Source organism: Cetorhinus maximus, chromosome 19 (genome assembly GCF_964194155.1).
Source record: "Cetorhinus maximus chromosome 19, sCetMax3.hap1.1, whole genome shotgun sequence".
NCBI classification, from domain to species: Eukaryota; Metazoa; Chordata; class Chondrichthyes; order Lamniformes; family Cetorhinidae; genus Cetorhinus; species Cetorhinus maximus.
The window spans coordinates 29,090,771-29,110,983 of NC_135897.1; the positions used below are offsets into that span (position 1 = coordinate 29,090,771).

Below are 20,213 nucleotides of genomic sequence, written 5' to 3' on the forward strand. Positions count from 1 at the left end.
TCACACTCCCCCCCCCCCTCCCCCGCACAGGCAGCCCTCAGCGCTGCTGCTCGTGTTTCACACCGGGCAGGCCTTAATTGGCCCACCAGTGTGAAATCGCGGCACGGTGCCGATCGTAGGCGGCGGCGCGCCCCGCCCACCCTCCGCCAAGCCCGCCCGCCCGCCAAGGGCAAAACTCTGCCCCAGGTGTTTTGTGAACAAGAACTTCAGTGATAGTGGCCAACTTCATAAATATTAACATGAAATCCTCAGGTAAATTCATACTGTAAAACAGGGTGGTCATGAATATTTAATCTTTCTTGTAGCCATTGTTGTTACCTTTACAACCATGTGAAGTACAGCTGCTGTTTCTACCTTTGCTGTGTATGTCTGTGATAATTCGTGAAATGTGACAGACTCACTCGCAGTTCATGTTTGCTACTTTTACTGTGCTTATGGTACACAGCTAGGAATTTCAGTTTATAACTTGATATGCAGATTTGCAGGATTAAAAAGTCAATATTGATAACCATTCTTAGTTAAATATCTGATTTATTCATTTATTCATTGACAGCCTTATAGGGTGAATATATGAAAACTGCATATATAATGGAGCTTGCTGATCCAATACAAACGAGCAAATTGTTTAACTATTATTTGCTACTTGGTTAGTGTTTTTAACTCATAACTGGAAAAAGAAATCATCAGTAGTGACAAAGTCAAAGTAGTGTAAATAGACATTGTGTAATGGTATTCAGAGTGTAATAATAAAACTTGTTTAATGCAAATCTGGGTACAGAAGGAATCCTGTAAAAATGGAATCATTATTGTTATCAGCATAAATCCCATTAAATGTATTGTCTCCATAAACCTGTAACCACACTTCATCCCCTTCATCTAAATGAATTGCAACTGAGCCTCCAGCTTGGTCTACATTATTATTCTGAAATTGATCATAAGTAAAAATGATAACTTTGTTGTTTTTGTACAGGCCAACTTTGACATCCTTAGTATAAACAGTGATGTGATATGAAAAGAAGTACACCCCTGAATATGGACAAGTAAATTTACCAGTCTCTTCATTGTAGTGTCTTTGATCATTGTAGAAGATTTTGGAGAATTTAATGGGGATGTTTGGGACAGGATTCCTTGTGGTCAGCCCCATGCTGAATGCTGAGCGGTAATAATAGCCACTGTCTCCCTTTTCTCCCTTATGCCCTGGCAGTCCAGGAAGCCCTTGTTCTCCATCCACACCTGGTTGCCCATGCTCTCCTTCATCACCCTTTGGTCCTGGCAATCCTAAAACAAAAGGAGAAGTAAAATGATTTACCCAAAGCTCTACAATTTATACACTTACAAACCATAAACTTCATCATCTTTTAATTTTATGGTGATGTGTTTTCACTGAATTAAACGGTGTTTATGTGGTTCTATTTTGTCTCAGCTGCCTGACCTGGGAGTAGTAATGGGCTGTGCCAAAATATGATTCCATTTTTGTCAAGTGCCCTTTTAGTTCCTTACCCAAGTGTGTGAGCAGAGAGTGGGCACTGATCTGGTGGGCCAGATACCCTGTCCATTATAGAATTTTCATTCTATTGATTTTAGTGGAATTAGAATGATAATTGGATGGGTTCCACAATGAGCAGGCAATCCACTCTGCCAGATTGTTGTTGGTGCAAAGGCATGAAAATTTACCCCAGTGAGTGTTGACAGACCCTCAATCAAGGTGGACATGCAGACAAAGCCCAATCATTCAATGACCTCAGATGTTCACTTTCCAGCAGGTGCCACTGGACAGCAACCAGGAGGGCCACTCTTGGAATCGAGTATTTTTCCAGGTCTAGGTCTTTGCGACCAACTGTGATATCTCTACTGCTGTCCCACTGAACTCAGAACAGACAATGAAGGAAGTAAACCTGGCACCTTCTTGATCAGTGCTATATTAGGCCATGCAATAATCCAGTGAGCCATGAAGGGAAAATATGTGAACCTGTTTTTAAGTTGTATGGAGTTGGATGTTGAAAGGGATCCAGTCACAACTGCACAAGAATTGTATACAGAGCATAACATCTAAAAGGCATCATACTGTATACAGACACATCAGTTGTAAAATCCTTGCACCATGTTGTCTAGGAACAGTAAAATTCTAACTGAAAAAGTTAATGTAACAAATCCAGACCAGAGATCCCATTCAAAAACAGATTATAGGACAATGCAGCTAGGCCTAGGGCACAAAACATTCATTTACACAAGTTCACAGATATTCAATTAAAGAAAACAATACAGAAATAAGAGACCCAGTCAAATAAGAAATAAGGAAATAAAAGGGAAAAGAAGGAAATTAAGATAAAAACTTGAACACAGAAAGCCAGAAAGCATTTTCCTGTTCAAATCATTCAGTATATTGATTGGGCTATTGTTCCAAGGCTTGACATGATACAAAGCAAAATCCATCAGGTCTGTTATGCTCTCACCAGTCCCTGGACACATTATTGCTCTGAACTTATTATTATGTGATAATTAGTAGTTCACTCCAATGCCCACTCTGATATATCCTCAATCCTCTTTATTACATCAATAACATTTGTTCTTTTTACAACAAGCCTTTTTTTATAATGTCCCCAATCCAAATTTCTGTGAGGTACATGTGGTGGAGGTAAATTTTAGGAATTGGATATTAATATCCCATGGCATTACTTGAAGAAGAACAGGAAATTACGCACAGCCCCGGACAATATTCTTCTCACAATCAACATCACTAATGATGGATTAACTAGCCATTCAAATCGCTGTTTCTGGAGTCTTGCTGTGTGCTGCAAGACTATCATGTTGCTACAAAAGAATAGTGACTCCAAAGCATTTAACATTTTTAGAATCACCCTAAGACACGGTAATAGGCTTGGGTTTCTTGATCAGCAGTGAAGCAATGGCGCTTGCTGCTGACCTCAAAAAAAGTTGCCTACAAAGACTTAACAATCACTGTGGCGTGAATTTCATCCTTCACAAGAGGGTGGTGACGGTCTGGAATGCGCTGCCTGGGAGGGTGGTGGAGGTGGGTTGCCTCACATCCTTTAAAAAGTACCTGAATGAGCACTTGGCACGTCATAACATTCAAGGCTATGGGCCAAGTGCTGGTAAAGAGGATTAGGTAGGTAGGCCAGGTGTTTCTCACGTGTCGGTGCAGACTCGATGGGCCGAAGGACCTCTTCTGCACTGTGTGATTCTGTGACAACATTAGTTTGAATCTGGCACAAAGTCAAAGGTATCTTCGGTACCCAGCAACAATGCTGTCCCTAAACAAGGATAAGCAGCCAATCACATTGGAGTGTTCTCACAGACAACAACCCAGGGAGTAAAAGGCATTGATTAACTTTCAACTTTTAATATCATTTTACAGAGAGTGAAGTGAAGGTTGGCCCATGTATCTGTGATTAAGGTAGCAGATGAAATAGCATAAACAAAATGTAAATAAATATATTATGTTAAAAATATGTGGGATTTTTTATCATAGTGCAGAAATTTGACATTTCAAAAAACTAAAATTAGTTTTTCAGTGCCGCTGAGGCTGCTCAGCTCTAATTACGAATGTAGTACACCGTTAAAAGCTAGACTACACCACATTCAACAGGTTGTAACTTTTTCAAAGGTTTTTACAGCAAGACTAATGATGTTAAAGGACAAGTTCTTGTCAGTTCAGTGGCTTCTAATTGATTGCAGACGGTGGTCTTGAACAGGGCACTCTTTGGAAAAGCATGAAATCACTGACAGTGATTCCTGGATCTCCATGTTTAACTGCACATTTGTGGACTCCAGCAGTTGCTGTCAATTTCAGAAAAGTAATGATGGTAAATGCTAACCTTTTCACCCTCATTACTATTGCAAAATCTGGGCCATATAACTGCATGTTCTTTCTTTCTTTCACCATTGATCTCCCCCGCTAATTAACCAGTAGGTGAATACAGTACCTGGTTTATTAATGAATCATACAGGCTCAGAAGGAGAATTCCTGATGTGCAAAATGGATCATTTTGAGCAAATATGACAGGAATGGGTAATCTGGGAGAAAGGGATGTAATAGATGGGAAAGTAATCCTGAAATTTGTGGGGGTAATGGATGTCTTTGGAAGGTTACTGTCAAAGGTAGGGGGTGGGGTTGAGAGGGAGGGTTGGGAAAAGGGGAAAAGTCCAGGATGGGAAGAGACAAAAATGAACTGCACAAGGGTGAGAGATATGTGGAAATGGGAAGTGTAGTCAATCAAATTCTTTAGATCAGGTAGATGCCAAAAAGTTACGCCAACATATCGTTGATGTAATAGAGAAAGGGGTCAATAGGCTAAATAAGATTGGAACATGAATATTTAATTAATAGAGGGTGTATTCCACACTAAAGGTCCATCCACAGGAAACATGAAAATTATCTGTCAGCGTTTCCCACTTTTCTCACCCTGTGACTCTCAGTCCATTACAGTGAATAGGTGGAAAACTTCAAGTTGGCAAATGCAGAAGTATAAAGCTCTGACCATAATCTCAGTGCAATTAATTCAAACGCCAAAGATTAAATGGTCCTACAAAGCAAGTGCGAAATAATTTTTAATGCAAAACTAGAAACAGAGAAAATGAATTTGCCAGTTTCCTCAAATTCTGCAATGCTGATTTTCACTTATGCCAACAGGTTCTTAATATCCATTTTCAAGTAATGCCTATTACCTGTTTCTCCTTTTTCTCCTTTTGCACCATCATGACCATCTCTGCCTGGTTTGCCAGGAAAGCCATTATGGCCAGGACTGCCAGGTATTCCTGCCATCCAGTTTGGGCAACCATGAATTACATGGGGGGATTCTTGTGGAGTGGTTGCTGGAGGTTCAGGTTCACTGAGGTCAGGGATAGATTCAACTTCAGTGACATCAGGTTCAACTTCAGTGACATCAGGTTCAACTTCAGTGACATCTGGTTCAACAGTTGTTTCATTAGAATACCCCAGCCCAACCAAAGCCACCAGCCAGATGAGTTGTTTAAATATCATTTTCACTGTGATAACCAAGTTCTGTTCCAAGTGACCTATAAGAGATATATAAACACTTAATGCAAGATATCAAAATCCACAGTAAACACATTCTACTTTCTTGTAAACCTTCCTCCAAGATAATCAACTCTGATTTACAAAGAACATTTTCATCATAGTGATCTTACAAAATCTCTTATAGAATCAATAAATATTAAAGCACAGAAGGAGGCTATTCAGGCCACAAAGTCTGTGTTGGCTCCTTCAAAGAGCAATCCAGTTAGACCCACTTCCTGGCTGTTTTCCCATATCCCTGCAGTTGTTTCTCCTTCAAGTATTTATCCAATTCCCTTTTGAACACTGCCATTGAATCTGTTTCCACCACCCCCTCAGGCAGTGCATTCCAAATCCTAAACATTCACTGCATTAAAAAAAAGCATGTCACCTCTAGTTCCTCTGCCAATCACCATAAATCTGTGCTCTCTGGTTATCAAAACTTCAGCCACTGTAAACAGTTTCTCTTTAATTATTCCAAGTAAACCCTTTGTGATTTTAAACACCTCTGTCCAATCTCCTCTTAGACTTCTTTGTTCTGAGGAGATAAGTCCCAATTCTCCAGCCTATCCACATAACTAATCCTTCATCCCTGGAACCATTCTAGTGACATCTCTCCTGCACCCCCTCCAAAGCCTCCATGTCCTTCCTAAAGTGTGAAGGACTGATTTGGACACGATCCTCCAATTTTATATAGGTTTAACATAACTTCCTGGCTTCTATCATCACAAATTGCAGAGGAAAATTTAACAATGGGATATGAACTCAAAGTCAGGGGCCTTAATGGAAGATGGGCATCAATATGGAAAAGCTTATTGACTGATGCTGACTAGGCTGGACACAACTACTATATCAAAACTCAACAGGGCTGACTTTTCTGCTGCTGGCTAGAAACAAGTCAGGCAGATTGTGCCTGGAATACACTGGGCCTGACATGAACACAGGGGCACAGGCCTGACTCTTACATTGCAAATCCACCCTGAACTGCCTTGGTCCTAAGCTCTGGTATTCCCTCCTTAAACTCAGCCATTCCTCTACCTCTCTCCTCCCTTAAGTTGTTCCTTAAAACCAACCTCTTTGATGAAGATTTCGGTCACCATAACATCTCCTTGTGCAGCTCAGTGTCAAATTTTGTCTGATAATACTGCTTGGGGTGTTTTATAACATTTAGGCCTCTCTGTAAAAATACATTCTTATTGATAATACATCTGCAGCATTGACAAATGATTCCAGGATTGAGACAATGCAACTGAGCAGGCTGAAGGCATGGACACTAATGGTGGAGTAATTATAATTGGGAATGCACAAGAGGCCAGAATTAAAGGAGCACAGATATCTTAGAGGTTTATGGAGTTGGAGGAGATTGCAGTGATAAGAAGGGGCATGGCCATGGAAGGATTTGATACAAAAATGAGATTTTAAAATCAAGACATTGCCTGATCAGGAGCCAGTGTAGGTCAGCGAGCACAAGGGTAGTAGAAGAATAGAACTTGCAGTGAGTTAAGACACGGGCAGCAGAGTTTTGAATGACTTCAGGTTTACAGAGGGTAGATTGTGGGAGACCAGCCAGGGGCGTTTTGGAATAGTCAAGTTTAGAGGTAACAAAGGCATGGGGATGTGGGTTTCAGCAGCAGATGTGCTGAGACGGGGTGAAGTCGAGCAATATTGCTGAGGTTGAAGTAGGCGGTCTTAGTGTTGGCACAATATGAGGTTGGAATCTCGTCTCAGGAATAAATGTGACACCAAAGTTGTGAACAGACTGGCTTAACCTTAGATTGTTGTCGGCCAGAGGGATGGAATCGGCAGATAAAGAACAGAGTTTGAAGTGGGGAATGAAAAATAAATCCGCAGCTCCTACTCCTATTGCTCACATCAAAAACAAATTATCCAGCTATTCATTAATTTGCTGTTTCTGGGAACTTGCTGCCTGCAAATTGGTTGTTGCATTTGTCAACATAACAATAATAACTAATTTGAAACTTAAATCAATTAAATGTAAAGCACTTTGAGGCATTACATATGTGCAAATTCTTCTTTCACTTAATTAAAAGGTGCATTGAGTGCCTATGAAAAAATACAGGACTGTAGGTTAGATTCACCTTTTGGGGCAGAATATTGCGTTTCGAATGTGGACACACGCCTGACACGTCTGAGTGTGAAACAAAGCGTGTTGAGGTCGGCCGAGCGTGCTGACGTCAACGTGCACTCTCGCGATACTTAGGTCGGCAGGCATGTCCTGGAGCCGGAAGCGTGCCCCCTGACAATTAAAAGGCCTATTAAGGCCATTAATAGTCAAGTTAACAATTGTCCTGAAGGTGAAAAGGCCAAGCGGCCTTTGCATTTTTTAGGAATCCTCATCCATGGGCGGAATGAGGTTTCCCGGAGCAAATAAAAATAAAATAAAAATTTAACACTTAAATTAAGAACATGTCCCTGCAGAGTCGCATGTGGGGACATGTTTTATGACATTTTTATTTTCTTTATTTTTTTCTAACCAGTGCTTCATCTCCCTGAGGCAGCTCTGTGCCTGAGGGAGGTTGAATTGCTCTTTCACGTGCATGCTCGAAGTTTGCGCTAGGCCCACTCGCCCTCTTACCCCACCTGCACAGGCAGCACTGAGCGCTGTCACTCACGTTCCACGCTGGGTGAGCCTTAATTGGCCTTCTGTTGAAGGGTCATGTGGACTCGAAACGTCGACTCTTTTCTTCTCCACCGATGCTGCCAGACCTGCTGAGTTTTTCCAGGTAATTCTGTTTTTGTTTTATTCTATTCAACTGGTTCATTAAGTGGGGATTATTTGAAGAACTCTACCATAATATGCAGTGCCAGTGAAAGATTTACTGATAAGTGTTTGGTCACACCATTTAACGTTTAAAGTTTTAATGTCAGCTGTGGCTCATTAGGTGGCACTCTGAGTCAGAGTGCTATGGGTTCCACACTTTTATAGTCCAACAGAGAGGGCAGCCTGAAACTCCCACTCCAGGACTTAAGCCAAAAATCTAGGCTGGCACTCCATTACAGTACTGAGGCAGTGCTGCACTGTTGGACGTGCTGGCTTTCACATGAATCATTAAACAGATGTTCAGGCTGCCCTCTCAGGTAGACATTAAAGATCCCATGGCATTATTTCAAAGAAGGTCAGGGGAGTCATCTCCAGGGTCCTGGGCAATATTTATCTCTCAATCAACAGTGCAGAAACAGTTTATCTGGCCATTATCGCACTGCTGTTTTGTGTGTGCAAATTGACTGTCTCATCTTCTATGTAACAACAGTGACTACACTTCAAATGTACTTCATTGTCTGTATATTGCGCTTTGGGATATTCTGAGGTCATGAAAGGCACTATATAAATACAAGTCTTTTTTTTAGGGAAGGATTAGCGCTGAAACTATCATCTGAAATCAAATCTGCAGAAAAGAAAAGTGGGGGGAAATTAAAATGCCCAAATGAAAACAATATGGAACTTTAAAGAAATAAGCAAGACTTGCATTAGTGCAGCACCATCTCATAACTGTCAGAAATGTCTTTCCTTGCAGAAAAAAAAAGCTAATAGTATAGGGGGTACCATATTGGCATGGATAGAAGATTGGCTGACTAACAGGAAACAGAGAGTAGGCATGAATGGGACTTCTTCAGGTTGGCAAAATGTAACGAGTGGTGTGCCACAGGGATCGGTGCTGGGACCTCAACTGTTTACAATTTATATAAATTACTTGGATGAAGGGATGGAGGGGATGGGTTGCCAAATTTGCTGATGACACAAAGATAGATAGGAAAATAAGTTGTGAAGAGGACATAAGGAGGATACAAAAAGATATAGATAGATTAAATGAGGGGGCAAAGATCTGGCAAATGAAGTATAATGTGGGAAAATGTAAAATTGCCCATTTTGGTAGTAAGAATAAAATAAAAGCATATTATCTAAATGGTGAAATATTACAGAGCTCTGAGGTGCAGAGAGATCTGGGTGTCCTAGCGAATGAATCGCAAAAAGTTAATATGCAGGTACAGCAAGTAATTAGGAAAGCTAATAGAATGTTATCATTTATTGCAAGGGGAATTGAATACAAAAGTATGGAGGTTATGCTTCAGTTATACAGAGCACTAGTGAGACCACATCTGGAGTACTGTGTACAGTGTTGGTCACCTTATTTAAGGGAAGATGTAAATGCTTTGGAAGCAGTTCAGAGAAGGTTTATCATACTAATACCTGGAATGGGTGAGTTATCTTATGAGGAAAGGTTGGACAGGCTGGGCTGGAGTTTAGAAGAGTAAGAGGTGGTTTGATTGAAGCATTTAAAATGGAGATGAGGTGAATTTTTTTCTCTCAGAGGATCGTGAGTCTTTGGAACTCTCTGAAAAGTTGGTGGAAGCAGAATATTTGAATATTTTTAAGGCAGAAGCGCATAGATTCTTGGTAAGCCAGGGGACGATAGGTTATCGGGGGTAGGTGGGATGCAGATTTGAGGTTACTATCAGATCAGCCATGATCGTATTAAAAGGTGGAGCAGACTCCTGGTGCTGAATGGATTATTCCTGCTCCTTGTTTATATGTTCGTATAATCCTAACCCCAAAGATGGGAGGGTTTGGGTTTGAGTGCAAAGTTAAAATGATAAAAATCTGGAACAGAATCCAAACAGCCTCAAAGCTGATCAGTACCTGTCAGAGGTAGGAGGAGGGTAGGCGACCAAACTATTTCAGGAGGCAGACCTGTCAATGAAATCTTTTAAGGAGCTCCGTTTCTAAAGGGTTTCAAATTTTAAATGATGATGGACCAGTTTCCCATGCCTCAGGAAATCAAGAAGGTAAAAGGAGGTGAAAAGTGCTGGATCCATCCGGTAACTGCCTTTACAGCACTGCTTGTGGGCTGGGGGAGCAGGAGTGTTTTCTCAAGGCTCAGTAGAAAAATCTTGTAAACCACCCATTGCCTTCCAGACACCCCATCACCCACCCCACCATGAGTACTCAACCCCTCACTACTACCTCTTCACTTCTCCAAACCCCTGACAATCACCAACTGTTCCCCCTGACCACCCCATTCCCCCCCTCCCACGAGCACTGGCTCCCCTCTTGGACAATCCTCCCATAATCCCCAACTCTAGTCCTGACCATCCATCTCCTTTCCCCAATCTCCAAACCTCCCGTGAATTTCCCTGGCATCCATGCAATCTCTGACCCCTGTGTACCCCCAACCACAATGCTGACTCACAAGAATCACAAAACTTATCTGATTCATGAGTTCAGCCTTTTTTTTTTAAGAGAGCCTCCCTGCTGTAATATGCCTTTAAGCGATAGCAACATGGCAAAATTAGAAGGGAAGTGTGTCATGTGATCCAGTTTCATTTTCACTTTGACCTGCGAGTAGAACGCAGCACACACACAGTTCCGCTGCTGATGTCTTTAAGTCTTTTAAAAACCTTTGTATAGCTGTTCTTATGTGCCTAGTTTAAATAAATGAACCCACAACATGTTTACACAATCACTTATGAGTGATTAGTGCTTTTATATCAATTCAAAAACACAACACTCTCCACCTGACAGGCAGCCAAGCTTATCGATCAGGCTGGCTTTTGGGTGGCAAATCTGTTTTAAAAAACACCATGTCATGGAGTCAATGCTCCATGGCATCTGGAGAAACCCAGCTTTCTCAGTTTCCTGAACATAATCCCTCACCCTACTTCAAAATGCCACCACAATGAATATCGGGGTCTGTTCCATTGCAATGAGTGGTTAATATGTAAGCAAATAGAGCAATTATTTTACATACCGCAAGATCTCACATACTTCAATAAATTAAGCAACTAGTTAATTGTACTTTTTGAAGCTACTGGTTGTGCTGGGAATGTTGCTTGAGCCTCATCTGAACTTGCTGCTCTTTACATCTACTTGAATCTCTGGACGAGACAGGGCCTCAGCTGAATGTTATATCCAAAGGATGTAATTTCAACACTGCATCGATATTCATAATCTTCATTAGTCTTAGCGCTAATTATAAACTCCTGATTAAGGGCTTGAATCCACAACCTTCTAACTCAGGAGGCAAACCTACAATCTTCTAACCCACAGAGGATGGTTTAATCTATTGTGCTAATGTCAAAGCCAAGCTGTAGCATGGAAGAATGTAAAATTGCTGCCAACAATGTGGAGCACTGCACGAAATGTGGATAAATATATTTAGAGAGCCCCTTGGGATGCCAGCTTAAAGAAAGCTGTATGTCAGGCACCAGAGATGGCAGGAACATTTAATCTTAGTACCGAGAGTAATAGAATTAATGAGATAGGATCTATATCAGAAGGCCACCTGTTTATAAAAATTACCAAAAACCTATCTGTAAGTAGACTCTTGGAAATTAGTTTCACCACATAACTATGGTTTAAAAAAAATTAGAGCAAGACATTAAACCCGATTTTAACATGAATGGATGGAACTTGTGGTTTTGGCCACCCCACTTCCCCACCAACCTCCACCCACCCCCACTTGATATTACCAGTGTGTGGTCAGGACAATTTTAATGCCTGGACCTCATTCACATGCGCTTGGTCAGGAAGCTGCCCAAACCAACAGGAAATAGGAGGCAGGTGCAATGTTGTGCGGCAAGAGACCAGAGATCAACAATATGGTCCCTGGCACTCAGGTAAGTCCTGGGTGAGCCCTCCTCACCCCATAAGGAAAATGATTAAAAATAAAAATAAAGATTTACTTTGTTGGCTCACTTCTGGCCTTGACTTCTCTTGCCGCTTGGTTAACCTGGTGGGAAATTCACATCTCTTCCTCGCTCAGGCGCAGGTTAGAACAGGAGTCGGGCCATGTTAATTTAATCTAAGCCTGATCTGCATATTTAAAGAATCATGCCAGTTTCTGGTGGGTGTCCTCACCTGGTCGGTTGGGCAGGTTAAAGTTGAAGTCCATGGCTGAGATTCTGTTGGCACAAGATAATCCCTAATGTTGGGACCCAATGTGGGTCTCAGGTCCACGCGAGAGGGCAGCAGAACTGCAACAGCATTCTTCCCGGCAGCAGCCAATTCCCTACAGCGGCCACCACCATGACTGCCATCCTCTGGGTGGCAACACTGCAGCCTTGGCAGCATCTCCGATAGTGGTGGACACTGCTAAGGCTGCAAGGAGATGGAGAGGGCTCCTACATGTTGAAGTCACAGGGCCAGGCAGGCAGGCTCCAGTGTTTGATGGTGAAATCCTCCAGGGGTTGTGATAAGGCCGGGAGGGCTGCAGGGGCAACTGTTCCTGCTGAGGGTCCCCCTCTTCAGGGCATGGAGCCTCTGGAAACCAAGCCCTCCTCCCCCATCCCAGGAAGCCACTGGGAGGCCACTTCCATGCAGCTGGTGGCCTTCCCACATGGAGAAGGGCTGTGCTAAGTTGGCAAAGTGCCAGTGACCTGGGAAAATGGCTAATAATTGTCCCTTTAATAATGTAAATTAGTTCCCTGCCTCCGGTCAGCAGATGGCTGCCTCTGGGACTATATCCTAGGGGTGTGTCATGTGGCTATGCCCCTTTATTTTTGAAAATATGATTTTTCAACCTTCAAACTGACTGGAAATTTTGCAATTTGAACTGAGATAGAGCAAACTACTTAAAAATGCAAGGTCAAGTTAAAAGGGCTGAAGTCAGGCCACCCGAAGTAAAATAGGTCCGTGAGGGACCTGTAAAGGTTAAAAAGGATGTAGGAAGAGAGCCAGTGATCGGTTTAGCAGACGCTTTCATGGCAGATTTAAATGGGGGCCAGGGAAGTTCCCAAATAGACTAAGAAAGAGTGAGGGTGATGGCCCGCTTATTTGAAGATCCACAGGGGAGTACAGCAGGAGCAGGGTGCAGTAGTGTTCCAGGGGACATGGGACAGGTTAGTGGAATGCCCATTCCCAAAACAAAAGAGGAAGAGAAAGGAACCTACCCCAAAGCAGACAACATTTGTGGGGATGACCAGGGGAACAACAGGGAAACTCATGCAGAGTCAATCACTAATAAGCAAAATGAAACAGACCAAGTTTTAAACCTCAAACAGAACAGTGTTGATGGAAAACTCACTACAAGTGAAGTGCCAGAATTCCTACAGGAGGCAAAAATCGAATTACAGCCCACTAATCTCCTAGAAATCAGATTTGAAGAAGTGCCTGGGTTTGAGCTACTAAATTCACAGGCTATAGAGATGGACAGTGAGGGGTTAAAACCGATCAGAGCAAACTAGGCTAGCAATCAGATAAATTTGCACATTAAAAGCCTCTGTGCTAAACAGTATGAAGACCAAACCAGTGGGAGGCACAGAATACTCCTACAGGTAACCCAGAGCAGCTTGGCTGTTACCAGCAATCTGGAAGCTAAAAGCCAGATGAACCAACCAAACCCCTTAGACAATATTTAATCCAGAGTGACATCAAGGAGCAGGCACAGCATTCTGACAAAATTATCCGTCATACCAAAAAGATAAAGCAACTTCAGAATCCTGATGCCAGCCTAATCTTTTCAATTGAAGAAAGGTTTTGTTTCTAACCAACCACCTGGAAAGGAAAAAAACAATGTAAGAGCACATTAACCAGGATCTAACACAGTTTAGGGACATCTGGGTATCAAGACCATAGTAGAGCAAAATGGATGCAATTAGATCAAGAGAGTGAATGGAAGCAAATGTGTTCTATTTTGTTTTGTGTTTTTATACCTTGATATGAAATGAGAGTGAATCTCATTTCATTTTCTGGTGATAGAGAGGTGTTATGAGGCTGTGCTCCTTTGTTTTCGAAAATATGAGTTTTCAACTTTCGAACTGACTGGAAGTTTTGCAGTGTTAATTGAGACAGAACAAACTGCTTAAAAATGCATGGCAATATTCCAAGGTGAAGGTGAGAAATAACAAATCACCCTCAGGGGAGTGTGAAGAGAGAGACCTTTCCCATAATCCAGAGACCTTTCGAAACTCATAACTGTCTAAGGAAGAGACATTAAAAATGCAAGGTACTGGATAGTGAAACAATGGCTGCCACAGACGGGCCCATCCAAAACCCCTTGGAAATACACAACAGGTGAAGTATTTCAAGGCAAGGCTGCCAGCCACTAGAGAGAGATTGCTAGTGACACAGACGGTGTCACGAAAGTCGTCAGCAGAGAAAGCAGGCTCAAGGCTGCTTTCTCTCCCTCTCTCTCCTTTGGAAAAAGTGTGTCACCTAGTTCGAAAAGCCAACTCCACCAAAAACCTACCAGTGAACCAAGATCTCGTAATAGTTGCAATATCTTCTACATCTAACCACATTCAAGAAACCAGCTAACCTAAATCAGCTGCAATGTTTAAAATCTACACCTCAAGGACAATCAAATGACACTTAACTACATGTTATTTTATATTTTTTATTGGACTGTCCCTTTATTTCTGATATGTGTGTGTATGTGTGTCTGTGTGTGTGTCTGTGTGTGCGTGTGTGTGCCAGAATGACTGCATGCTTGATATCACATTTTTATTATTTTTCTTGGGTTTAGTACTTAATAAATTTGCTCTTTCTTTGACTCAAGGAATCAAGAAAATCTTGTTTGATTGACTCCTTATTGCTCAATGCATAAATAGTTAAATACATTCTGATTTTTTAAAGGCATATCCTCATGAAAAAAAACTTAAGTCTTTGTTGTGGCCAACTGAGGAGGTTGAATAGAAGGGAATGAGTTCATCCTTTCCCACTTGGTCGTAACAGATGTAAATAAGTCAGGTTTCCTTCCTGACACATTTTGCTGCCATTTTCCCACCCCTTTTGCCTCCCAGCACATCTCCAATGGGCTGGCAAAATCCCTGTCCATTTCTGCTGGACGGACTGGGCTAAAGTCTCCCCTCTAATCAATTGATGTTGCCTACTTTACGTTCTTCTCCTGGTCATTTCAGCTTTTTATTAAATGTAATATCTGTGTCAGAAGATGTGCATGTGATGTGAACTGTCCTAACATCAGTTTTCCAACTGGAAAGCATTCTTCGCTAGTAAGAAACCGATTCTATTTGCTCCTTCCCTGCAATAATGAAAAGGTAAGGTTATCTTGGGTGATCCCCCAAAGCTGATGAGTCTCTAAATTATTCTGGTTGCATTCCCTAAAAGCACAGTCACTCGTCTTTAAAAAGTAGCAAGTATCCACCAATCTTAAAATGTTCATATCTGGTAAACAATACTGGCAGATCTCTTACATATTTTCACATTACAGTTTTCATATCAATTGAACCATTCAAGTCTTATCACAAGCGAATCAAGCAGACATCTACATTCTTTGTGTAACTTAACCCTTTCTAATAATAGAGCAATGCCACTGAAGTGGAATGCTTTAGCACAGAGCATATATTAGCAATGCCTACCTCCAATTAACCCAAACATGGCTGTTTTTAATGTTACATTTACTGTAGGTTAGCACTGTAGTAGGTTTTCTACAGATACTTCAATAGAGGTGGCACAGTGCAACTCTTTAAAAATTGTGCTTTTCTCGTTGATGTAATCATCTGACACGGTCTGAGACAGACATCAGATTGAGAGTGCGCAATCAGTATGTTTGAAATTTATAAAACTATATTTTAAAATGTTTTACAGATAGAACACCCTATGCAGTGTATACAAAGTGCAGTGTCAACTAACATTGAACATATTTGTGAATACTGTAGATTATAATTATTTCAATGACCATACAGAAAGAAGAATTACAGTGTTTTAATCAATTGTTCAAATGAAAACTCAAAATATTTCTCCATGAAAGAGACATTTTAAAATGGAAAAAAAAGCTGAATGTTACCCGTCAGTTCACGTTGTCCTTCCCTTTCACTGGGAGATGACTCCTTGCAAAGTATCCGAGGCTGAAGTTACATGATCTGGCTGTCCTGTTCCTGCTCCAAATGGAATTGTCTGTCACTCTGAACTGAGATCATATTTGGCAGCTGATAACATGATAATCATTAATAGTGTTTTTATAGACATAAGGCCTGAGAAAGCTAGCAATACATAGGAAATACATAATCTGCAATACTCAGAAAACGTTGTTTCAAATATTTTGCAAATAGGATAAAATGAAATCCATTAGCATAATGTTTTCTGTGTCCGCGTGCACAATATCTTTTGATTTTAAAATGCTTTACAGTAAAATAGAGCTTAGCATCATTCAATTAATATTTTGACTGTGCTTTAAGTTTAACATTTGTGAAGGTTCATATTTTTGAGCAATTGTATCAGCAGTATTTTTACCATTATTGGATGTTACAGTGTTTGACACATTACAGAACTATATTTAAATATGAGATCTTACAATTATATTTATATCTGCTGCAAAAGGTCAAGCCAGCTCATAGATGGAGGTTGCACAGCTCAGATATAAAAATAGCACATCCTGGAGAATGACAGCATGGCTTGTGGCTAAAGATTAACTTCACTTACATAGAGTTGGGAGAAAAAGTACCTCATTTTCATTTTATACCCTTTCTTTGTAGGTTTATTCATCTTGCATAATTGTGATTGAAAGGTGACCTATTCCCTGTTGTTAAGGAGAACAGGAGGCCAGTGAAATCAGAAGAGAGGGTATGGTGAGATTCAAATCACTATGAGACTCTGTCAGTACAGATCAGGCAGAGGCATTATCAGGGCTCACATTTGAAGAGTGACCATTTTTTGTGAAGATACTTGAAGCTTTGGCAATTTCTGTAACACCTCTATTCAAGGAAATAGGGAGACAAAAAGCAGTAAACTGTAGATCAGTTGGCCTGACATTTGCCATTGGGAAATTGTTAGAATCCATTATCAAGGATACGAATACAATCAGGCAGAGTCAACATGTTTTTGTGAAAGGGAAATGATCTTTGACAAATTTATGACATCTTTTTGAGGCTATAACGTGTAGAGTGGATAAAGGGGTACCAGTAGATGTTGTATATTTGGATTTCCAAAAGGCATTCAATAAGGTGTCATGTAAAACATTGCTGCATAAGATAAGAGTTCCTGCTGTTGGGTGATATATAAGCATGGATAGAGGATTGGCTAACTAACAGGAAACAGAGTCAGGATAAGTGGGTCATTTTCAGGTTGGCAAACTGTAACTAGTGGAGTGCCACAGTGATCATTGGTGGATCTTCAACTGTTTACAATCTATATTAATGACTTGGATGAAGGGACCGAGTGTCTTGTAGCCAAATTTGCTGATGATACAAAGATAGGAAACCACATTGTGAGACAAAGAGTCTGCAAAAGGATATAGATAAGTTAAGTGAGTGGGGAAAAATTTGGCAGATGGAGTATAATGTGGGAAAACGTGAAGTTGTCCACTTTGGCAGGAAGAATAGAAAAGCAGAATATTCTTTGAATGGAGAGGAACTGCAGTATGCTGCAGTACAAAGGGATCTGAGCATCCTTGTACAGGAAACACAAAAAGCTAGCATGCAGGCGCAGCAAGTAATTCGGAAGACAAATGGAATGTTGGCCTTTATTGCTGGGAAATCTTGCTACAACTGTACAGCACATTGGTAAGACCACACCTAGAGTACTGTGTACAGTTTTTGTCTCCTTGTGGAGGGAAATACTTGTATTGGATGCAGTTCACTAGGCTGATTCCTGGGATGAAGGAGTCATCTTAGGAAGAAAGGTTGAGCAGGTTGAGCCTATACTCATTGGAGTTTAGAAGAATGAGAGGTGATCTTATTGAAACATTCAGATTCTGAGGGGGCTTGATTGGGTAAAAACTGAGAGGATGTTTCCTCCCCCAGGGGAATTTAGAACTTGGGGACAGTTTTAAAATAGGGGGTCTCCCATTTAAGTTGGAAATGAAGAGGAATTTCTTCTCAGAGTGTCACTAGTCTTTGGAATTCTCTTCCATAAAGAGCATTGGATGCCGGGTCATTGAATATGCAAGGGAGTCAAAGATGTGGGGGGAAGGGGTGGTGCAGAAAGTGGAGTTGAGGCCTCAATCAGATCAACCACGATCTTGTTGAATGGCAGAGCAGTATCGATGGGCCGAGTGGACTACTCCTGCTCCTATTGCTTATGATCTAATGAATTTGGGACCTTTTCCAACTGAGTCAGTGTATTTAGAAGGCAGAGGAGGGCGCCATAAGCAAAACCATAAAGTTTATTCATGTCACTCTTCAACCTGACTCTTTCCTCACTGCTAGTTGCAATATGATGGCCCATTCTTTTAGAAGGTGCAGCACTGTGTTGAATAGCACTCAGATGTTGTATTGGTATTGTCCACTGCTGTCCATGTGGATTATTACTGAGAGCCCTTCTTCATTACAAAAGCTGGCACTTTACTTAATAGTCACTCTGATTATAACCTCCAGTTGCTCTCCTGGAGTAGCCCAGCCTGCAAGAGTGTTTGAAAAAACCAGCAGTGTTATTCACTTCACTGGGGGACGCCTCTAATGGATGGAGGTGAAAATACTTTTTGGGTCCTGATTCTGTGCTTTAAGGAGATAACCTGTCTTTTACACCTGTAAAGTCTGCATAATTGCACTCATTAAAGTACATTACAGCGAGGCTAAGTTGTTATACTGCTTGAATACTGAGAAATATTTTCTGAATAAAGTGAAATTCAGGTCCATGTGCATGACCTACACTGCATTATGGACTATCAACATTAAAATGGTGCTCTGTAGCATGGAGGAAGCATGGGGAAGAGAGAAATATGAGAGTTGGAGACTGGGAAAGGAGCTGGTAGATTTGAGGCTAAAATAGGCAGAAAGCAAAATGTTACAGTGTCGTGCGAATAAGATTAGAGAGCTTTGCTTGGGCAGTTTCAATTCGTTTTTGGTTTGCTTATATGGATTACTTTGAATGTATCATCTTTAATCATCTCAGCTCCAGGACATCACTGCAGGAGTTCCTCAGGGAAGTGTCTTAGACGCAACCGTCTTCGGCTGCTTCAAGAGTGACCTTGCTTCCATCATAAGGTCAGAAGTGGGGATGTTCGCTGATGGTTGCACAATGTTCAGCACCATTTGCAACTCTTCAGAAATAGAAGCAGTCCATGTCCAAATGCAGCAAGGCCTGGGCAATATCCAGGCTTGGACTGACAAGTGGCAAGTAACATTTGTGCCACACTAGTGTCAGGTAATGACCATCTCCAACAAGAGAAAATCTAACCATTGCCCTTGACATTCAATGGCATTACCATCACTGAATCCCCCACTATCAACATCCTGGGGGCTTACCATTAACTAGAAACTGAACTGGACTAGCCATATAAATATTGTGGTTGCAAGGGGAAGGCAGGAGCTAGGAATCCTGTGGTAAGTAACTCACCTCCTGACTCCCCAAAACCTGTCCACCATCTACAAGGCACAAGTCAGGATGTGATGGAATATTCCCCCTTTGTCTGGATCAGTGCAGCTCCCACAATACTAAAGCAGCTTGATACCATTCAGGACAAAGCAGCCCGTTTGATTTGCAACCCATCTACAAACATTCACTCCCTCCACCACCGAAGCACAGTAGCCACAGTGTGTACCATCTACAAGATGCACTGCAGGAATTCACCAAGGCTCCTTCGGCAGTACCTTCCAAACCCACGACCACTACCATCTAGAAGGACAAAGACAGCAGATACATGGGGACACCACCACCTGGAAGTTCCGCTCCCAGCCACTCACCATCCTGACTTGGAAATATATTGCTGTTCCTTCATTGTCGCTGGGTCAAAATCCTGGAAGTCCCTCCCTAACAGCATTGTGGGTGTACCTACACCAGATGGACTACAGCGATTCAAGAAGGAGGCTCAGCAAAACCTTCTCAAGGGCAATTGGGGCTGGGCAACAAATCCTGGCCTGGTCAATGACACCCACATCCCATGAAAGAATAAAAAATGTAAATATCTGAAATGCAAATAGGGTAAAAAGATTTTTTTTACATTTGCCCCATTTTCTGCCCCAGCATCTGCCCTGATGCTGGGCTCCAGGATTTTGTTTTTTGAGTCAACTCATCGATCTATTTAACAATGTTAGAAGTTAATTTCGCACAGCAGATTTTGTGTAAATTTTGAATGTTTCTTAATGCCAGGTATCCAATTGGCTAATTGTGCTTTTGAGGTTTCTCCTTGTCTCATTTATTCAGCTTGATGTGAAGCTACTGCTTTGTTCAGAAGTTAAAGTTAGTCATTGATTGTTCATGGTTTTTACCAGTAGAGTTTTAGGAATTTCTGCTTATCTTGTACTTGGCATACAGGGGAAGGAG

The 20,213-nt window shown here is 41.5% G+C and overlaps 1 protein-coding gene across 2 annotated transcripts; it reads right to left on the reverse strand.

The window, feature by feature from the left end:
• Window positions 1-511: 511 nt before the first annotated feature.
• On the reverse strand, window positions 512-15,907 carry LOC144693706 (uncharacterized). 2 transcript variants are annotated; one of them, XM_078563620.1, is made up of 3 exons: window positions 15,799-15,907; window positions 4,687-5,037; window positions 512-1,278 (listed from the first exon to the last, which is right to left on the reverse strand). In XM_078563620.1, the coding sequence occupies exons 2-3, from the start codon at window positions 5,000-5,002 to the stop codon at window positions 758-760; spliced, it is 837 nt and encodes a 278-aa protein (XP_078419746.1). In that variant the 5' UTR covers window positions 5,003-5,037; window positions 15,799-15,907; the 3' UTR covers window positions 512-757. The 2 variants fall into 2 exon arrangements, with proteins under 2 accessions (XP_078419746.1, XP_078419747.1); XM_078563621.1 differs by lacking the exon at window positions 15,799-15,907 and adding an exon at window positions 13,467-13,551.
• Between the last annotated feature and the right edge of the window lie 4,306 nt (window positions 15,908-20,213).

Coding starts and splice junctions, on each gene's coding strand:
- LOC144693706 (XM_078563620.1), bottom strand. CDS start 5,002: ATGATATTTAAACAACTCATCTGGCTGGTGGCTTTGGTTGGGCTGGGG. Junction 1,279..4,686: donor AGGAGAAAAAGGAGAAACAG/GTAATAGGCATT, acceptor CTTTTGTTTTAG/GATTGCCAGGACCAAAGGGT.